Source organism: the organism of the source record quoted next, unplaced genomic scaffold, assembly GCF_019419815.1.
Source record: "Pyrus x bretschneideri cultivar Hongxiangsu unplaced genomic scaffold, Pyrus_bretschneideri_v1 Contig32, whole genome shotgun sequence".
NCBI classification, from domain to species: domain Eukaryota; kingdom Viridiplantae; phylum Streptophyta; class Magnoliopsida; order Rosales; family Rosaceae; genus Pyrus; species Pyrus x bretschneideri.
Window position 1 is genome coordinate 1,759,481 of NW_025999635.1, and position 18,321 is coordinate 1,777,801.

At 37.5% G+C, this 18,321-nt stretch overlaps 2 protein-coding genes across 2 annotated transcripts; both read right to left on the minus strand.

Moving 5' to 3' along the window:
• Window positions 1-6,901: 6,901 nt before the first annotated feature.
• Window positions 6,902-10,249, minus strand: LOC125480109 (geranylgeranyl transferase type-1 subunit beta-like). The gene is given in 13 exon segments (XM_048590386.1): window positions 6,902-7,114; window positions 7,221-7,386; window positions 7,746-7,833; window positions 7,914-7,981; window positions 8,130-8,254; window positions 8,608-8,653; window positions 8,923-8,999; window positions 9,095-9,150; window positions 9,246-9,385; window positions 9,525-9,542; window positions 9,545-9,588; window positions 9,717-9,792; window positions 9,878-10,249. Coding segments are annotated over 12 exon segments (1,047 nt in total). The 5' UTR covers window positions 10,037-10,249; the 3' UTR covers window positions 6,902-7,114; window positions 7,221-7,236.
• Window positions 10,250-11,390: 1,141 nt separating this feature from the next.
• LOC125480137 (heat shock cognate 70 kDa protein 2) lies at window positions 11,391-14,252 on the minus strand. Its single transcript, XM_048590487.1, has 2 exons — window positions 13,945-14,252; window positions 11,391-13,323 (listed from the first exon to the last, which is right to left on the minus strand). The coding sequence occupies exons 1-2, from the start codon at window positions 14,156-14,158 to the stop codon at window positions 11,588-11,590; spliced, it is 1,950 nt and encodes a 649-aa protein (XP_048446444.1). The 5' UTR covers window positions 14,159-14,252; the 3' UTR covers window positions 11,391-11,587.
• Window positions 14,253-18,321: the final 4,069 nt, after the last annotated feature.

Sequence of the window (18,321 nt, forward strand, 5' to 3'; positions counted from 1 at the left end):
TTTCGGGGTTCGGTGAGCCGGAATGTTCTTATGATGGTCAAGAATTTTGCAACAACAAAAAAAAAGGCACGGTTGTAGATAATATCGTTTGTTAAAAAAAATTGCATGGTTTAGTATGATGTATAGTTAAATAGAAACAAAATATAGGATGTGAGGATGCCCTAATAGATGACGTAGTTGGACACCATTATTCAAGTTTTTCTAAGCCCTTAAGAGCAATAGTTTTTTCTTTTTAAGCATTTCAGCTTCTCTTTGGCCGTCATCGTACGATTCACCAGCGACAAGAATCGAACTCATGGCGTGTCGCGTGAAATACGGGCTTAAAATTGATTCCCAACTACTGGACCATCCCATCGTTGTAGTTATGCGATCTAAGCTATAGGATGTGATAGTGAGGTTGTCTTATTATTGATGTAATGATAGAGCCAGGAAAATTGATAGGAGGAGGATTATCTACCCTCCTAAACTCTCTACCCTTCCATGCCCTATTTGAATGGTCACGGTTAAGCCACGTCAACATTTTATATTGATTTTTTTTATAGAAATAATAAAACAAAAAGAAATATATGAGAGGAGGGGATGGAAAATGATGAGAATAGATGGATAGAGAATCCTCCTCCAAATTGGTGAATGCTCAATTGAGCTTTATGTTGGGCTGTTTCTATGGGTTTGACTAGGATGCTGCAATAAAACGGGCCCCCAATTTGTAGGTCATCAACCCAAAACATAAAAAAATGGTTAAAACAAGAGTCCTGGTAAATCCAGCTTCCAGGGTGCCATAATTGGTTAAAAGATGTAGTTAGTCCCCAATTCATATAACAAAAATGTTTGAGAGTAAATTTTTAGACCTTGTTTTGTAATTGCAAACCACATAATATGTACCTGTTAATGGTTTTACTTCTTCTTTAAATCATTTAAAAATAGCCTAACTATCAATTATCACATCATGTGATCTCTAGAAAATGTTCTAAAAATTTAGTTTCCCTAATATCATCCCTTATATAACTGTTACATCACATGTAAGTATTTTGGAAGGTTACATATATTCATGAGTTTTTTTACCTCCATTAAATACTGAAAATAATGTGTCTACTTATAGAAACACCCCCAAATTGTCACATCCCCGCCTGGGGGGCACCACTTCCCGAGCCCGATCCACCACCGTAGCACGATATTGTCCGCTTTGGGCCCCGACCACGCCCTCACGGTTTTGTTTTTGGGAACTCACACGAGAACTTCCCGATGGGTCACCCATCCTGGGAATGCTCTCGCGCGCTACTTGCTTAACTTCGGAGTTCCCATGGAACCCGAAGCCAGTGAACTCCCAAAAGGCCTCGTGCTAGGTAGGGATGAGATATACATTTAAGGGTCACGCCCTGATCTCGGTCGGGGTGTGTCACCCCCCCCCCCTAACACAAAAAAAAAAACCACTAAAAATAATGGTTGATTTATTACGTTGATGAATCACATGATGGTGACTAGAAAAATGCTGAAATGCCTCTGTGAGTTTTTCCCCTAAAAGAGAAACTGCCGTGACGAAGCTACCTGCATGACGAATCTCGACAAGCATTAGTCCATGACCATCAATTAAGATACTGGTATTATTAGCACTAGCACTCCAAAAAGATCGCATGTAATTCTTTTTCATAACAGATTAGAAGCAATACGTATGAAAGAGTGCAAAACAACATTTCTTAGTGACAGTGGCAATTGTAGAAGATAAACACAATATAGTCTAATTGAATCAAACCCATATTTTAATACTTTTTAATATAAAAATAACTTATATGAAACAAATTTACATGTAACGTACTAATTTAATAATACAACGCAACGTAGAGGCTTCTTTTCCTAGGACGCATATAGAGTTGGACTTGAGAATAATTTATGTTCTTGAAAAGAGGAAAGGGTATATGCATTTGTCAGAAGATTAATCTCTGCAAGCCCCGCTAATTATTGAACCGTTAACCAAGTTCTGATTTAATCACAACCACTTGGCCTTGGAGTCAGAGTCAAAGACAGAATCAATCACACAGCCAGTTTTGCTCTATATAAATAATATTGCAGTGTTTTCCCTCAATTTTGCAAATTGAGATATGAAAAAAGCTGCTTTTCCCGTGAGCAGATTTAGCATCTAACAAAAAACGACAAGTCACTTTCTTTGTCTTTGTGTTACCATGTGAAATTTCCCTCGAACAACGCCACTCCTCTCCTCTCCTCTCGGCCCATATTTGCCTATTTTCCGACTCTCTTCCTCTGCATTTTTACTGCTGTTTTTGCAGAGCTTCCCAGTTATTTTGTTTGTAATTTCTTTGTTTTAATCCTCTGCAATTTGCCAATTTTCTGTGATTATCCACGTCCGGGTGGGCAAATTGTATTAGTGGGTTTCAAAAGCACTTTTGTCATCATGCTTCATGATTTAAAGGGTGATTTTCTCAGAAAGATAAAGCCTTTGAGAGAGTTTTTAGCCATTGGGCATTTGGGCAATTTTATTTTCCCCTAAAGTAGCAAGCAAGGTAAGGAGTGTTTAGTTACTGAGTTCCTACTATCTGGGTTTTTGGGTTTCTCCGGTGTTCATGGAAAAGTTTGGAACTTTTTCAGAAATTCCCAGAAAATTAACCTTTCCCTTTAGTTTCATGAGTTTCTGGTGAATTGGGCAATTCCCAAAATAACTGTGGTTAATTTGAGCTTGCTTTTTATTTTTATTTTTTTGGGTTGTATTGATGTGAAATCAGTAGCTTTCTGATGAGATTTGATGGCAAAGATGAAATCTTTGAGCAGTGTGGGACTTGGCTTAAGTGTGGTTTTTGGATGCCTTTTCTTAGCTCTGATTGCAGAGCTTTACTATTTACTGTGGTGGAAGAAGAGGTTTACCAACAGAGAGATTGACAATGGCTACAGCAGCAGCCCACAGAAGGAAATCTTCTACATGTTCTGCTGGAGAAGAAGCACTTGCACTTCCTCTCAAAGCCCCACAGATATCTGTGCCTCATTGAGAATGTCAGAAACCCTTGTCCATGAGCCATGCAGCAGCAACAATCTGGTGCGCAAATCGTATGAGGAGGATGATTTGGATGCTGAGCTCATGAGGCTGCAGAATGCTGGTGGGGCCCCCCCCAAGGCATCTATTCACAATTGTGGAGGAAACAAGGGAGGATTTGGAGCAACAGTCAGAGGATGGTGGGGGGAGGAGCCAGAAGGGTTCTAGGAGTAAGAGTCTGAGTGATTTGCTTGTGGGATTTGAGACTCCATATCTGACACCTCTTGGTTCTCCAACACTTTTCACACCTCCTCTCACTCCTCAGCAGGGATTCAACCCACACTTTGAGTCAAAAACTGATGCAGAATTCAACAGGCTGAGGTCCTCTCCTCCTCCAAAATTCAAGTTCTTGCAGATGGCTGAGGAGAAACTTAAAGCAAAGTTGAAGGAAGAAGCACAGAAAATTGATGGAAATGTTGAGGAAGATGGTTCTTTTATCACAATAATTGTTGACAAGAACAAAGAAGAGTGCCATTCATCAAGCACTTCACAGGTTCTTCCCAGATCAACAATTGGGAGGAAACCCAATTTACATTAGAGTTTTCCTGAACCAATCTTTTTACAATTTTTTTTTTTGTTTTTTTAATTATATTTTTGGATAGTTTGTTAAATTTGATTAGCAATAGAGATTAATGTAGAAAACCCTGGAATGTAATGAGTTCTAGTGGGGTGGGGGGAGAACATATTTGCAGGAAAATGATGGTGAGAGATGGGGTTTTCTGTAAGTGGGGTACCTCTGACTGTGAAGTTCTTTTGTTTTATTTAGTCTTCATATGTGACAAGGAACTATGATTATCTCTCATCCTCCTATATTTTCTATTTTTTCTTATTTTTATATAAAAAATTAATATAAGATGTTGATATGGTTTATGTGATCCTTCAAATAGAAGAAGAGAGAAAAAAGAGGGAAGAAAATCCTACTCCTTCCCTAAGTTGTCTCATACTTGTAATCTTCTTGTGAGTGAGGATGCTACAGAACTAGTGTTCTTGTCTTTCTCCACGTGAAAATGTATCAGTATTTCAAGCTAACTATACAATATAATAATATGTAATTACTTGAAATACCATCACAATAAAATGAGAGACTTTCGCAACATGCAGTTGCTTAATATACCGCTACAATGGAGAGAGATCTACATGCACCTCTAAGACACCACTTTACGTGGTTTGGACCAGTAATATAATGAATGTGAGAAACTTTGAACACCTAACATTGTATTTTACCCAAAAATATACATGGTAAGGCCGTCCACAGTGGTCTAAGTGAGTGTGATACTTATATATAGAATTAGGTATTTTGCGTTTAACTTCTAAACACGACTGCTACATTAGTGTGAGTTCAATATATTAGTACTACACTCTTAAGTTTGATATATTGGACTCTGAGTCTAATATATTGAAGTCATGAGTTCAATAAATTGGTATCACATTCAAATTTTCCGACCCACTGTAGAAGTATGATTCCTATATGAATTCAATATATTGGTATCACCATCACTTTTTCTAGCCTACTGTAAAACGCTTAAAAATTGTTCGGTAGCCATTCCCCGTCGCAGAGATATCTCGTTTCGTAGAAGTCATTCCCACCCTTTGAACACTCATTGTTGCCATCCAATGTTTTCTGGCATGTTTATGCCACTTGTTTTGGTCAGTCTCAATTTCTAGGTCTAGTTCAATATCTTACTACAAATGTGGATAAGATTACACACGGATTTACCCTTTTTCAGCTAAAAAAACATAGAATTAGCAAGTAACATGACAAGTAACCGATTAAGAAAGCATTACCTTACCACCTGTGAGGTGATGTCTTTGGGCATTTTCCCAAACAACAAAGAGAAGCAAATTGCCCCGTGAAGGTTACTTGTGGGAATTTGCCGAAAGGTGCAGCTCTTGCTTTTTTACTGTCCCCTTTGTAATCTTCTGTGCTGACAGATTCGTGGCTTAAATCATGACCCTCCAATGTATACGCACTCAAATACGAAGAAAAAATTACACGTATTTATTCATCGTTTGGTTCTCAAACTTTTTACGCTTACTAAAATATGATTAGGAGAATTATTTTTTTTTAATTTTCATGCGTGCTTACTAACACATGAAATCGAAAAAGTACGAGTTTCTCCCTTCTTCTACTTTTACGTTGATTCATTTACTTTCTCATTTCCTTAAATGACATAATCTTAATTCATTGACGACATCATTATCTTAGCAAAAAAATCTTACCTTAGAAATAATCTGCCTTGGAACCAGTTCTATATTTTATTATATCTATCTTTTTAATCACCCTACACAAGATGTATAAAACTAGACCAAATTATTAATCTCTCCGCCATCACCCTTTTATTTATTTTTTATAAGAAATTAATCTTTTGCACTCTACCTTTTTTTTTGGTCAAACTTTTTTGTGATCGTTGTGGTGATACCCTACTTTTAAATAGACTCTTGTGATGAAAAACCTATTAATTGTAATCCTGTGATGAAATTCGTTATCAAACATGGTCCAAATTGGATTTTTCCTTATTCTTCTGTCATTTGTAGAGGCAAAATTGTTATTTTCGTTATTATTGATTCCATCAACCAATCGTAAAGCGCCATATGGTCATAAATTTTTTTTATTTCTAAAACTTTTAGAGCTACAATAAAAGAATAAATAAACGATAAAATTACAAGGTTCATATTATCAAACTTTCTCATTTCAAGAGAGTCAAAAGTCCAAATTCAAGATCTAAATCCTTCTTTTTTTGGTTAATCATAAAAAAGTGGAATTACTAAAAAGAAAAGAAAAAAGAATGGAATGACCTTTTTACCCCTGCATGTGGATGAGATTTTGACAGAAATTTCAATTTGGACTATGATTGATAACAAACTTCACCACAGGGATCGATTTAAAAGTAGTGTCTCACCACAAAGATCAAGAAAAAAAATTTACCCCTTCTTTTATTTTTTATTCATTTCATATACCACTCTCTTTTTATTAGGTATTCGAATAAAACAAATCAAGGACGAATGGAGGGAAAACAAGTAGAGCAGTGAATTTTGATTTCACAACTTTATGGTTCAACTAATGAAACTAATGAACATAAGGACTTAGTCGATAGAAAGTTAAAAACGTGAGATGATGATTGATAGAAATGCTAATCACATGCTAAAGACCAAGTCACTTCGAAAAATAAATTTACCACCCACTGCATGTGGCCAAAGTAATTCACCTCTATTTGTATCAGTTTTTAAAAAGTAGTGATATCCACACATTTTTTTTATTTATTATTTCTCACATTCTTGTTAATTTTTATTCATTGATTTTCTTCAATTTATATGATCCGAATGTTGAAAATTGAAAGGAGTGTGTTGAAGGTAAAAATAAGTATGTGGATAGCACTATCCTTAAAAATGCACCTAGGCGCCGTTGGAGGTGAGGTGGTGGTGGTGATGGAAATGCCTCTATCAATGGAAAAAGACTTAAACTCACCTAGACGTGGTTGGGGCGTGCCTAAGGCGTTTTGCTGGGCGTTCCCAGATCTCTTCATCGATTCGAATTCTTGCTTGAAATTTTCTAGGACCCTCGAAGTTGAAGGTTGGGATGGCTCAATGTTGTGTTGCGATGACGTTTTCACAAAGAAGAAAAAAGATAGTTTTTTTTTTTTTTTTTTTTTTTCGGACTTTGGCCCAAAAAGACCCGTTTAGGCTAAGTCTTCACCCAATCCCCAATTCCCCAATTCAATCCCCAATTTCCCAATTTCCCAATTCCTCAAATCCTAAATTCTCCCCATGCCATATTTCAATTTTACCCCAATCTCATCCCTCAATCTGTTTCAAAATTATTCACACCATCACAATTTGTTTCAAAATTTAAGTAGGTTTCAGTATTCTAATTTTAATACTACTCAGTTTGATTGCTCGCATGATTGTTGATTAATTTGTTTCACAAAGTTTTATATTATATACAATATACAATATATACTAAAAATTTAGTTCCAAAAGGCTTTGCCTCATGCCTCAAGACTTTCGCATAGGCGGGGCTATCCATAAAATGCCCGCCTACGCCTTCACCTTTTAAAACATTGATTTGTAGAGAACCTGCAGTATAATGAATGGGGGGAAATTTAATTATATTTATGAAGAACACGAATGAATACATGGAAAAGCACCCAAAAATAAATAAACAAATACAGAGCCAACGTACATGAAAAATTATCAGCTCAGATTCCAATGGCAGCAATGGCAGACATTCCCAGCTCAACAGAGAGTGGTTTCAGGCCGGGTTCTTCCAAGAGGCTGAATGCGGTGAACCCGTAGTAGGAGTGATAGAGATCTGGATAATCCCCCGGAAACTTGCTGAAACCACCGTACTGATGAAAGCACAAAGACAAAACATCGAAGTCAGGAGTCAGGAGCAATACTGGCATTCCTCAGGTTTACAAAAGATGCTGTTGCCGAAGAAATTAAGCACAAAGAAATTTATACTATCTGCACTTTATTGGTCCGTTCTTTTTCCTAAGAACAAGGACTTGCACTTATATCCAAATGTGTTCCTAGTTTCTATCATCATAGCCAAAGGATCTATGTTTATGGAGGTTAATCAAATAAAATCATAAATTTGCATGCATGACCGAAGTAATAACAGATTTTCCATGACAAATCTGAAGGAAACTTCACATTCTCCCCTATCGTATCATACGTTAATATGAGGAAAGAAGAGGTAAGGCACCTCGGACTGACAAGCCAGCAAAAAACCATGTAAGGCTTTCTTGTCAATGAATTTGTGGCCCCCTAAAACCTTCAAAACTGATGCAATCCTGCACAAGCAAATGTCCATTGTCAAGGTATGAAATTTCAAACACGGTGTGAAACTGCCAAAGGACGTTTGTCCACCTACCAGAACGCGTAACATGTATCACTATGCTTGTTGGGTCTACCCTGAAATCCACCATCAGCTGCCTGCCGCTGCAGTCGTACAAAAAAAATGAGAGAAATCTTTATTATGGGATGAGAACCTAAAATTGCTTATCAGAATGCAAAGTTTGGGACCATTGTTTCAGATGCAAAGTTCGGGAACTGGTCATGCTTGAAGAGATTAGGTGAGGAAATAAACCTGCAAGCACCAATCCAGCAGCAATGGCACATTTATTATGGAAGACTCTGTATCTTTAGAGAGAATATCATCTTCAATGAATCCCATTAACCTGAGAGATATAACACCACAATATGTTGCACCGCCTGTGTCACCAAAGTGGATATTGTATCATTGGAGAAAAAGAATTTCAAACCTTTTGAATTTACAACATATGAGCCAGTGCAAGAAGAAATTACACTTTTTTCCTCTTTAGTAAATACAAAATAAAAACCGAGTGATATATTAACAAACAAGCAACTGGTATGGATGGGGTAGCCTCCTTCCCTCCCCCTAAACTTTTTTGTACCGAAAAGAAAATACAAAATACAATAAAATATTAACAAGCACGCAACCGGTCAGGAAATCGGAAAAAAATTGGGACACTTCATGATTGTTAAATAAGTACAACTAACACATTCTTACAAAATGGATCACATTGACTGTAAAAAGAACTCACCATGAGATTCTGAACCAGGAGTCAACCCAAAACCTCCGTCGTATGACTGAAAGAACAAGGTCACTTCTGTATAAGTAATATGGGTAATGCTAGGGAGACCAAATTTCTAAACTAAATTTGCAAAACAAAATGATGTGTCTCATAGGAAATAAGCACGTTAATCAACATTTAAGTAATAATCCAATCATCAACGTCCATACCATTTGGTTTACAAAATATGGTTATATATCCATGCAGTGATGTCTAGAATTTGGAGATTTACTGATCAAATGGAAAATATAATTCTGCAAGGATAATTTCATTTGCCATACAGACCTGGCAATTTAATATGTACTCCTTGGCTTTCTCCTTGTCCATGCCACTCCAATTTCCCAACATATGACAAATAGCCGCTGGTACATCAATCAGCTAAATTGATGCTACATTTTCAAGTATATTGAATTAAACGGCATAAAAGGTACGTAAATAAAAGGTTTCACCATCTTACCAGCACAATAGATGAATCTAAGATCAGTCTCGGCCCCTGTATGTATAGGCATAAAACTGCCAAAATCAGTCGAAAATATCAGGAAATTGGTCCAGCTACCTCATAATATCCCCTAAGAAATGGCTGTAAGTTTTCATGTAAACCACAATACCTTCCATCAGGCTGTTGAAGATTTCTCATTGACATCAGTATCGACTCGGAGTCAATACTGGACAAGTCATAGCCGATGATTTTAAGTATAGCCACGGCACAATACGTGCTGGCTAAGTTACTGACACTGCAACTCAAAGCCTACACGAAGATCATACTAAACAATTACTAACAGGAAACAGGAGAAAGTAAATCATATATGCTTAAATTACCGGAACCGGTTAAAACCCAAAATACAGTTCAGCTAATACAATACATAAACTAGTTCGTTGCCTCATACCCCATTGTCATTAACCTCTTGAGAAATTGAGCAGCTCTGGAACCATAAAAACCATAAAATTGTCCTACAACAAATCAAAAGATCAAATTTTTATTGATTTAAACTAGAATTCACACTTAAACGAAAGAAAATTCAATGCAATTCGAATCGATCCTACCGAATTCTAACTCAAAATCAAATTTTCCCATTTACCATTGTTCAATTCGGATTTGCTTCTCGGGTGAGCTTGCAGTGACAGAACCCAATTGGCAACTGCTTCCTTGTCAAGCTACCAAATCAAAGATCGCAACTTTCTCAATCATTTATTTAAAATTGGAACTTCAACAAGGAAAATTGACTAAACGTCGACGTACGAGGAGATCGGGGGCGGCGAGGAGGTCGAGGCCGGAGATGACGAAGTAGGCGAGAGTGAGGCGGTTGATTTCTTGGGACTGGTAGGGGGAGGGCAGGAGCTGGTACATCATCTGCAGAAACGTCAAGTGCCGGTCACGCTCGAATATCTCCGAAGCCATGGCCCGATCTTATTGGCCGGAGACCGAGGAGATGGAGTTCGGAGATCCTACTGGTACTTGGGCTTCTCCAATCAGCTTTTGGCTTTTACTTGCGGAGGAGTGCGACGTACGAATTCGACGGCTGAGATACGTTTCCCCTTTTTAAAGCGTTTTCGGATGTCGTCGTCTAGCCGGAATGAAAATCTCAGCCCTACTTTTTAGCTAGGGCTCCTAGAATTCTATTTGATTTCATTTTACTCTTGTAAAGTTTTGAAATTCAAAATTTGTTTCATTTAACTCGTATAATTTTTCTTTTCTCTAAAACTTACAAGTCACTTCGTGAAACATAAGACAACACACTCAATAAAATTATGCTATTGTATAATAAATCTCCATTATGTGTCAATATTTTATAATTAAAATATTAAATTTAAAAGAAAAATATATAAAATAAAAGGAATTGATTAGCCTGAGTGATCCAAATCAAACTCATATAAAAAATTAACAAACCTAAAACAATGTCAAGTGAATTTTGAATTTTATAGAAGGGTAATACTAAAAAGGTTAAATTTTTCTGCTAAATTTTATAAAGTAAATGATATGAGTTTCAACTTTCAAGTTTCAAAAGGCAAAATAAACCAAATCGAATTCTAGGGAACAAACTGCGGAACCCTTGAAGCCTGAAGGCCAACAAGGCAACCATCTCGACATTTTCCGAGAAATGCAAGGTATTGATATCCCCTCTGTTTTTCTCAATCCATTTTACTTTTCATGGTTTTGTTGGCACAAGAATCTCATGACCTAGAAACAATTGCAGAGTATGCTGTCTTCCAACTGGCAAGGGCAACTCAATACCATCACAGCTGCTGCTAAAGGAAGGTAACCCATTCTCCTCAAAACTCTTCCTTTTCAGCCATGCTTAGTTGAAATACTAATGCAAAGGTAGACTATCTTTTATTAACTTGTAATTTTTTGACAAGAGCAAGGTCGGACCATGAAACATTCTGAACTCAGTTGTATACCGTTATCATGGAAGGATGCATACATCTTTGAAGGAAGAGGCGCGCGCGGCGTTGAAACGTTCTGCTGTCAACTTGTGGAAATGGAAGAGGAGGCTGCAAGGCAGGTTTCAGGCCACAGTGGTTTAGCATAAACATGTTTCTACGCATAGCAGAAAGATTTCTCGGCTGTTCCAAATCATTTATGCATTACTTGTTTCTCTAATGAATCCTATAGTTCGAGGAGTTCTGCGACCGACTTATCTCGCCGGGAAACAGAATAAACTTGTAGCGGGCGCCCGGTGAATGTACGAGCTGGAGTCAAAAGTGAAGCGAACAGATGAAACTCATGACAACCAATATAACCATGAGAGAAATTAGAAAGAAAATAGGCTTCATTGGCCAAATACAGCAATCCGATGTTCAACAAAACGACCAAGATCACCAAACTTCCGAGATCTTGGATTTTTAACTTGAATCCCAAATCATACTACTACAAACAAAACAACACTTTAACTAGCTTCACCTCCACCGCTTTCTTCAAAACACACAACTTGGATCGACAAAAACCAGCTTAATCGACTTCTTCAATCTTGGGACCAGCACCGCTGCCACCAGCAGGAGGAACATCATCATCCATGCCGCCACCGACATCAGGACCACCAGCACCTTGGTACATCTTGGCAATGATCGGGTTGCAGATGCCCTCAAGCTCCTTCATCTTGTCCTCAAACTCGTCAGCCTCAGCAAGCTGGTTTCCGTCAAGCCACTGAATGGCCTGGTCAATCGTATCCTCTATCTTTTTCTTGTCAGCTGCATCGAGCTTGGAGGCAATCTTGTCATCCTTAATCGTGTTCCTCATGTTGTAGGCGTAGTTCTCCAGAGCATTCTTGGCGTCCACTTTCTTCTTATGCTCCTCATCTTCCGACTTGTACTTCTCAGCCTCTTGAACCATCTTCTCTATTTCCTCCTTGGACAATCTTCCTTTGTCATTGGTGATGGTAATCTTGTTCTTCTGCCCTGTAGTCTTGTCCTCGGCAGAGACATTCAAAATACCATTGGCATCAATGTCAAAGCAGACGGTGATTTGTGGAACGCCCCTTGGAGCAGGAGGAATGCCGGAAAGCTCGAATTTGCCCAACAAGTTGTTATCACGGGTTCTTGTCCTTTCACCCTCGTATACTTGGATCAAGACACCAGGCTGATTGTCCGAGTAGGTAGAGAAGATTTGCTCCTTCTTGGTTGGAATGGTAGTGTTCCTCGGAATCAAAACAGTCATCACACCTCCAGCGGTCTCCAAACCGAGAGACAGAGGAGTGACATCAAGAAGCAACAAATCCTGAACCTTCTCGTTACCCTCGCCACTCAGGATCGCAGCCTGCACAGAGGCACCATAAGCAACGGCCTCATCTGGGTTGATACTCTTGCAGAGCTCCTTTCCATTGAAGAAGTCCTGCAACAACTGCTGCACCTTCGGAATCCTAGTAGAACCGCCCACAAGCACAACATCATGGACAGAGCTCTTGTCCATCTTTGCGTCTCTTAAGCACTTCTCAACTGGCTCCATGCATTTCCTGAAGAGATCCATGTTAAGCTCTTCGAACCTAGCACGGGTAATGGTCGTGTAGAAGTCGACACCCTCGTACAAAGAATCAATCTCTATGGTGGTCTGAGCAGTGGATGAGAGAGTCCTCTTGGCCCTCTCACAAGCAGTTCTCAACCTCCTAAGAGCTCTTGGGTTTCCAGTGATGTCCTTCTTGTGCTTCCTCTTGAACTCTTGAACAAAATGGTTCACCATTCTGTTGTCGAAATCTTCTCCTCCCAAGTGGGTGTCTCCAGCAGTTGCCTTCACTTCAAAGATACCCTCCTCAATGGTGAGAAGAGAGACATCAAAAGTGCCTCCACCAAGATCGAAAATCAACACATTTTTTTCACCAACACTGGTTGCCTTCTTGTCAAGACCATATGCAATAGCGGCAGCAGTGGGCTCATTGATAATACGCATCACGTTAAGGCCGGCAATGACCCCGGCATCCTTGGTAGCCTGACGCTGAGAGTCATTGAAGTATGCCGGAACAGTAACAACGGCATTCTTCACAGATGAACCCAGATAGGCCTCCGCAATCTCACGCATCTTAATGAGAACCATGGAGGAAATTTCTTCAGCAGCGAACTGCTTTTCTTCGCCCTTGTATGTGACAACAATCATGGGCTTGTCACCGGGTCCTGGAATGACCTTGAAAGGCCAGAGCTTCATGTCACTCTGGACAGAAGGGTCAGAGAATCTCCTACCAATCAACCGCTTGGCATCTGAAAAATTAACAAAGCTCGCTTAGTAACACTAATTCATTAAAAATGCACAACACGAAACAAAGTATAATATCAAGCTAAAATTATTAAGGCTAATCAGAATAAACAATTAAACAAACCCAAGTAAAATTTTGAACACAGTAACTAAAATACAAAGCCCTGACCACCAATGACAATATTTAATAGTCTACTAGTATTAACTAAACAAATCCTGAAAATAACAATAAAGATTATTCTTTTATTTTCTTTTTACATTAAAAATCCATCTTTTCTTTAATTCGCTATATAAAAGATTAAAGGCACACAAATTAAACAACCATAACATGAAGAGATTTGTGCCGAAACAAGAATGGTGCGCCGTATGGTATCATACAAAAAGATAATAATTCTAAAGAAAATAAACTTTCCTTCATTTCTTCTCATAAATTCAAGTAATAGAAATCTAAAAACAGCAAAATTTAGACAAGCGGCAAATTTTGCCAGTGAAATTAATAAAATCAGCCATTGAAGCAGAGATCAAGCAGTACACAGCAAAATTGAAGTAAAAACCCTAACATGCAAAGCAAAAAGAGATCATAACATTTAAAAATTCGCAAGTAAAGAAAGGACTTCGATTCTTACCAAAGACGGTGTTGACGGGGTTCATCGCGACCTGGTTCTTGGCCGCATCGCCGATCAACCTCTCGGTGTCAGTAAAAGCCACATAAGACGGCGTCGTCCTGTTGCCCTGATCGTTGGCGATGATCTCCACGCGGTCGTGCTGCCAAACACCGACGCACGAGTAAGTCGTTCCGAGATCGATCCCGATCGCCGGACCTTCTCCCTTTCCAGCCATTGCAACCGCAGAGAATCAATCAAACAAGCAAAGAACCGCAGAGAAAATTGAAGAGCTTTTGAGATATTTTTGAGGTGATAAGGTTTTTGGAGTCACAGGTGGTGAAGTAAGAGTGGTGAATGGGTGTTTATATAGTAGGACGGACGGAGGGCTTGTCTAGAATGTTCGTATCGGGAACTTACGAATTTTGGTGGGAGGGTGTCGAGAATGTTCGGTTTAATTAGGGCCGTTGGATTTGAGTATAGTGGACGGTGGTGATGGTGGCGGTTTCGTTGCGTTATCTGATTGGGCCTTTTGGTAAACTCGTTGGTCGTTGGAAATTTCTCTTTGGTCCTTTTCATTGTTGAATTTCGTCTCAACGACGACGGCGTTTTGTGATATTGGGCTTTGACTTCAACTTTGGGCTTCTGAAAAGGTTTTTAATTCAAACACGACTGAAATTCATATTGGTTGGGTTAGAACTGGTTACATGCATATAAATTGAATGGGATTTTTATCACAAATGGTAGTTGAGATTGATCAAACTTATCATTTTGATTTTTTACTTTCAAAATCAATCAATGTTGTCCCTGACATTCACTACCACATATCAATTTGGTTATTCCTTTAAGATTTCGTCAACTATTCTGTTAGTTTGTATGTGGGATTCACAAATCCAATGAAATGATGACACATGGATTATACAAGATAAGGGTTTTTTATCGCAAATGGTCCTTGACATTGATCCAACTCCTCATTTTGGTCCCTAAGTTTCAAAAATTGATAAATTTGATCCCTGACTTTCAATACCGCACATCAATTTAATCCTTCAGTTAAAGTTTTGTTAATACTTTTTGTCCCACTAATCCAATTATATGACACCACATAAATTAACTATAAGAAACTATTTTTTTTTAAGATTTAAAACTAAAAGTAAACTAAGAAACTAAAAATCAAAACTAAAAGAAAAAAAAAGTCGTCGTTTTCATCAGGGTATGCTCAAAAGGAAAAGGAAGGCACCATGACACCGCTAAAGCACTTGGCCTCTTGAACCCACTCCTCATTCTCTCTAGTTGGTTATAATCCTAAATGCTATCAAATTTGAATTGAATTTAGATTCAATTTTATCGAATTTAGATTGATTTTTTTTTTCCAATTAGGGTTGTGGGATGTGAGAAAAATGCTAGTGCAGAATACTCTTCTTTTGGTTCTCTTAAAAAAATAGTTTCTTATAGTTAATCTCACTGTTCTAAAAATCCTCACCTAGAGCCGTCCCGATTAATGCCTAGGCGTTTGAAAATTTAGAAAGGGCGCCTAGCCTATCCAGACCCACCTAAACATCCGCTTAGGTTGCGACTTACTTAGACATAAAATAGATAACTTTTATTTTGCATTATTTTTTTGAATAACACACATTATATACTTGTGTCCTTATGTTTTCATTATGTTTCAATACTTTATAATATATATATCATTCTATTCTGTAATTTATGATGTAAGCAGATATATATTTTAAGTATAAATAGACACTTATTTACACAAAATATAACAGATTTACTTAAATACATCTAGTTAGACACCCATCTAGCCGCCTAGGTGCTAGGCCCCAGCCCGCCACCTGATTAACGCCTAGCATCTTTTAGAATCTTAGTCAATCCACTTTGAGCCATATAATTGGATTGGTGGGACCACATTAGAGAAGGGCATAAATTGATGTACGGTAGTGAAATTTAGGGACCAAATTTATCAATTTTTGAAACTCAGGAACCAATATGAGGAGTTGGATCAATGTCAGGGACTATTTGAGATAAAAACCTTATTTTGTGTAATCCACGTGTCACCATTTGATTGGATTTGTGGGTCTCACATACAAACTAACAGAATAGTTGATGGAATCTTAACGGAAGGACCAAATTGATTTGAGGTAGTGAATGTCAGGGACGACATTTATTGATTTTGAAAGTGAGGGACGAAAATGAAGAGTTTGGTCTATCTCAAGGACCATTTTGTGATAAAAACCCAATTGAATGAAAGTGTTTTTGGATACCAAAAGGTTTGTGCAAATATGCAATAGGTTGGTTTAGAACTGGCTACATGTATATAAATTGAAGGGAAACGTTTTTGGTGAAAGTCTTTTTGGGTGCCAAAAGCATTAGTGCATTTTGGAAAAAGCACCGGTTATGTGCTTCTTTCTTCCAAAGAGCACTTTAAGTGCTCTTCCAAGATTCATTTGCATTTTTATTAATGATTGGTTTAAAAAACACTTTAATAAAAAACACTTTCAATTATTTTAAAAGGACTTCCAAACACACTTGTAATTCTGCTCATGAGCGTTCTTAGAAGTGCTTTAATAGATGAATATAAAAAATATAAAAAAAATTCAATTATTCCTAGAAATTCAATTGAAAGTGCAAATAAGCATAAATTGCTCCTATGTACCCTAAAGCACTTTCAAGTTTTTGTCAAAGTGCTTTTGTTTAGAAGAAAACACTTTTATCGATTCTAGAAACAATTCCGAACATGTTAGGTGATTAATGCTAGTCTTGTTAATTTAAATATTTCTATCATTTCGCTAAGAGGCATAGATCCTTGTATGTGATGGTCGTAAAATATTTGTCTCTCACATTAATTGATCATGCATTACTTGCACAATAAAACAATTGAGAGGGGAATGCACATACATTCCAAACAAAGACATCTCTCATTAAGGGGTTATTATGTTCATCATGATTCTTAAAACAAAAAGGCACTCAACCCCAAATGATTTTTTCCTTCTCATTTTGTTGTAGTGGATGGAGGGAATTGAATCCTTGGCCTAGTTTGTTAATGACTAATAACATACCAAACCCGTTTCCTTTTCATCTTTACTCCCACTATTATATGTTGAGATCAAGATCGTTAGATTGTTGTTGTGTCATTGTTCAACTGTGTTGATAAGTCATGATTATGACATTGTTTTCTTGTTATTCGTGTTGTTTCGTGTAGTTACATTACTGCACTAGAGAAATGTTAAAGAAACTCTTAAAATCATGACTTTTTATGAACCATCTGTCATCTTACAGTTTAACGTTAATTCTCATGCAAAAAACATGAGATGAAAGAGAATTCGTAGAAAGTTCCACTTTTGAAAAAGTTTTCTTAATATTTCTCTACCAAGTACATTACGTTTCAGCACATCCAACACCAACGAAAGTTTCTTATTGGACTTTAAAGCTAATGGGCCGTTTCAAGGTATGAGCCTATGAACAGAGCAGTTATCTGCTAGGCTTGTTGAAAAACCCCTAGTTCCTCAAGTAGCTCTTGTAAGACCAGATGGTGCCCCAAATTTGTGGCCCTAAAACTAGGCAAATACATTCATTTGCACCACTCCACATTCAATTTTGACAAAGCAGAAGTTGTGCGTCAAGGAATTTCATTTTTTTTTTTTGGTCAATTGGAATTCCATTAAAAATGCAACATGCAGAAGAAAATACAAAAAGACTCCTTAGAAAAGAAGAAGATAAACATAACTCTTACATAGAGCAGGAACATACATGTGTTAAGGAATTTCGAATGGTCATTATTGCAAAAATCTGGAATACCAGAAATACTGAAGAAACTCTTGTTTTCTAAATTTTTTTGAATGAAAAGATAAACCAAAACACAACCCTTAGGACACTTAAATAGTTTCACAAAACCCTAACAACAAAAGGGAATAAACAAGAAATAACTTAATATCCGAAAATAACAAAACAACTAGAAATGAATTAACATTTGTTTTGACCCTCCAAACATCCTCAAATGCCGGAAATCCATCATACATCATGACAATGCGATGAGTTTGAATCGTCTCATCGTTCTGTTTTTTAAAAATGTATCGTCGGGCCAAATCGGACTCCAAAAACTTAAAAGAAAAAAACTTTTCACGCTTGATTACTGTTCATGTTGGGATTTGCTGCGTCTAATCTTACGTCAACTTTAATCAAAATTAGGAAGCCATGTAGATTGCAATGCAGAATATATTGGACCACTATCTTTAAGCCGAAAAAGCTAAAGCACGTTAGCAGATCAAGGTTGGGATTTGTCTGCTTATTAATCTCAGATTTACTGGTTCTCAAATCCCTCTCCTTCTGACAAAACCCATATTATATAATTTGCAAAAAAATAAGGACATGATAAGCATAATTATTATACAAATTAAAATA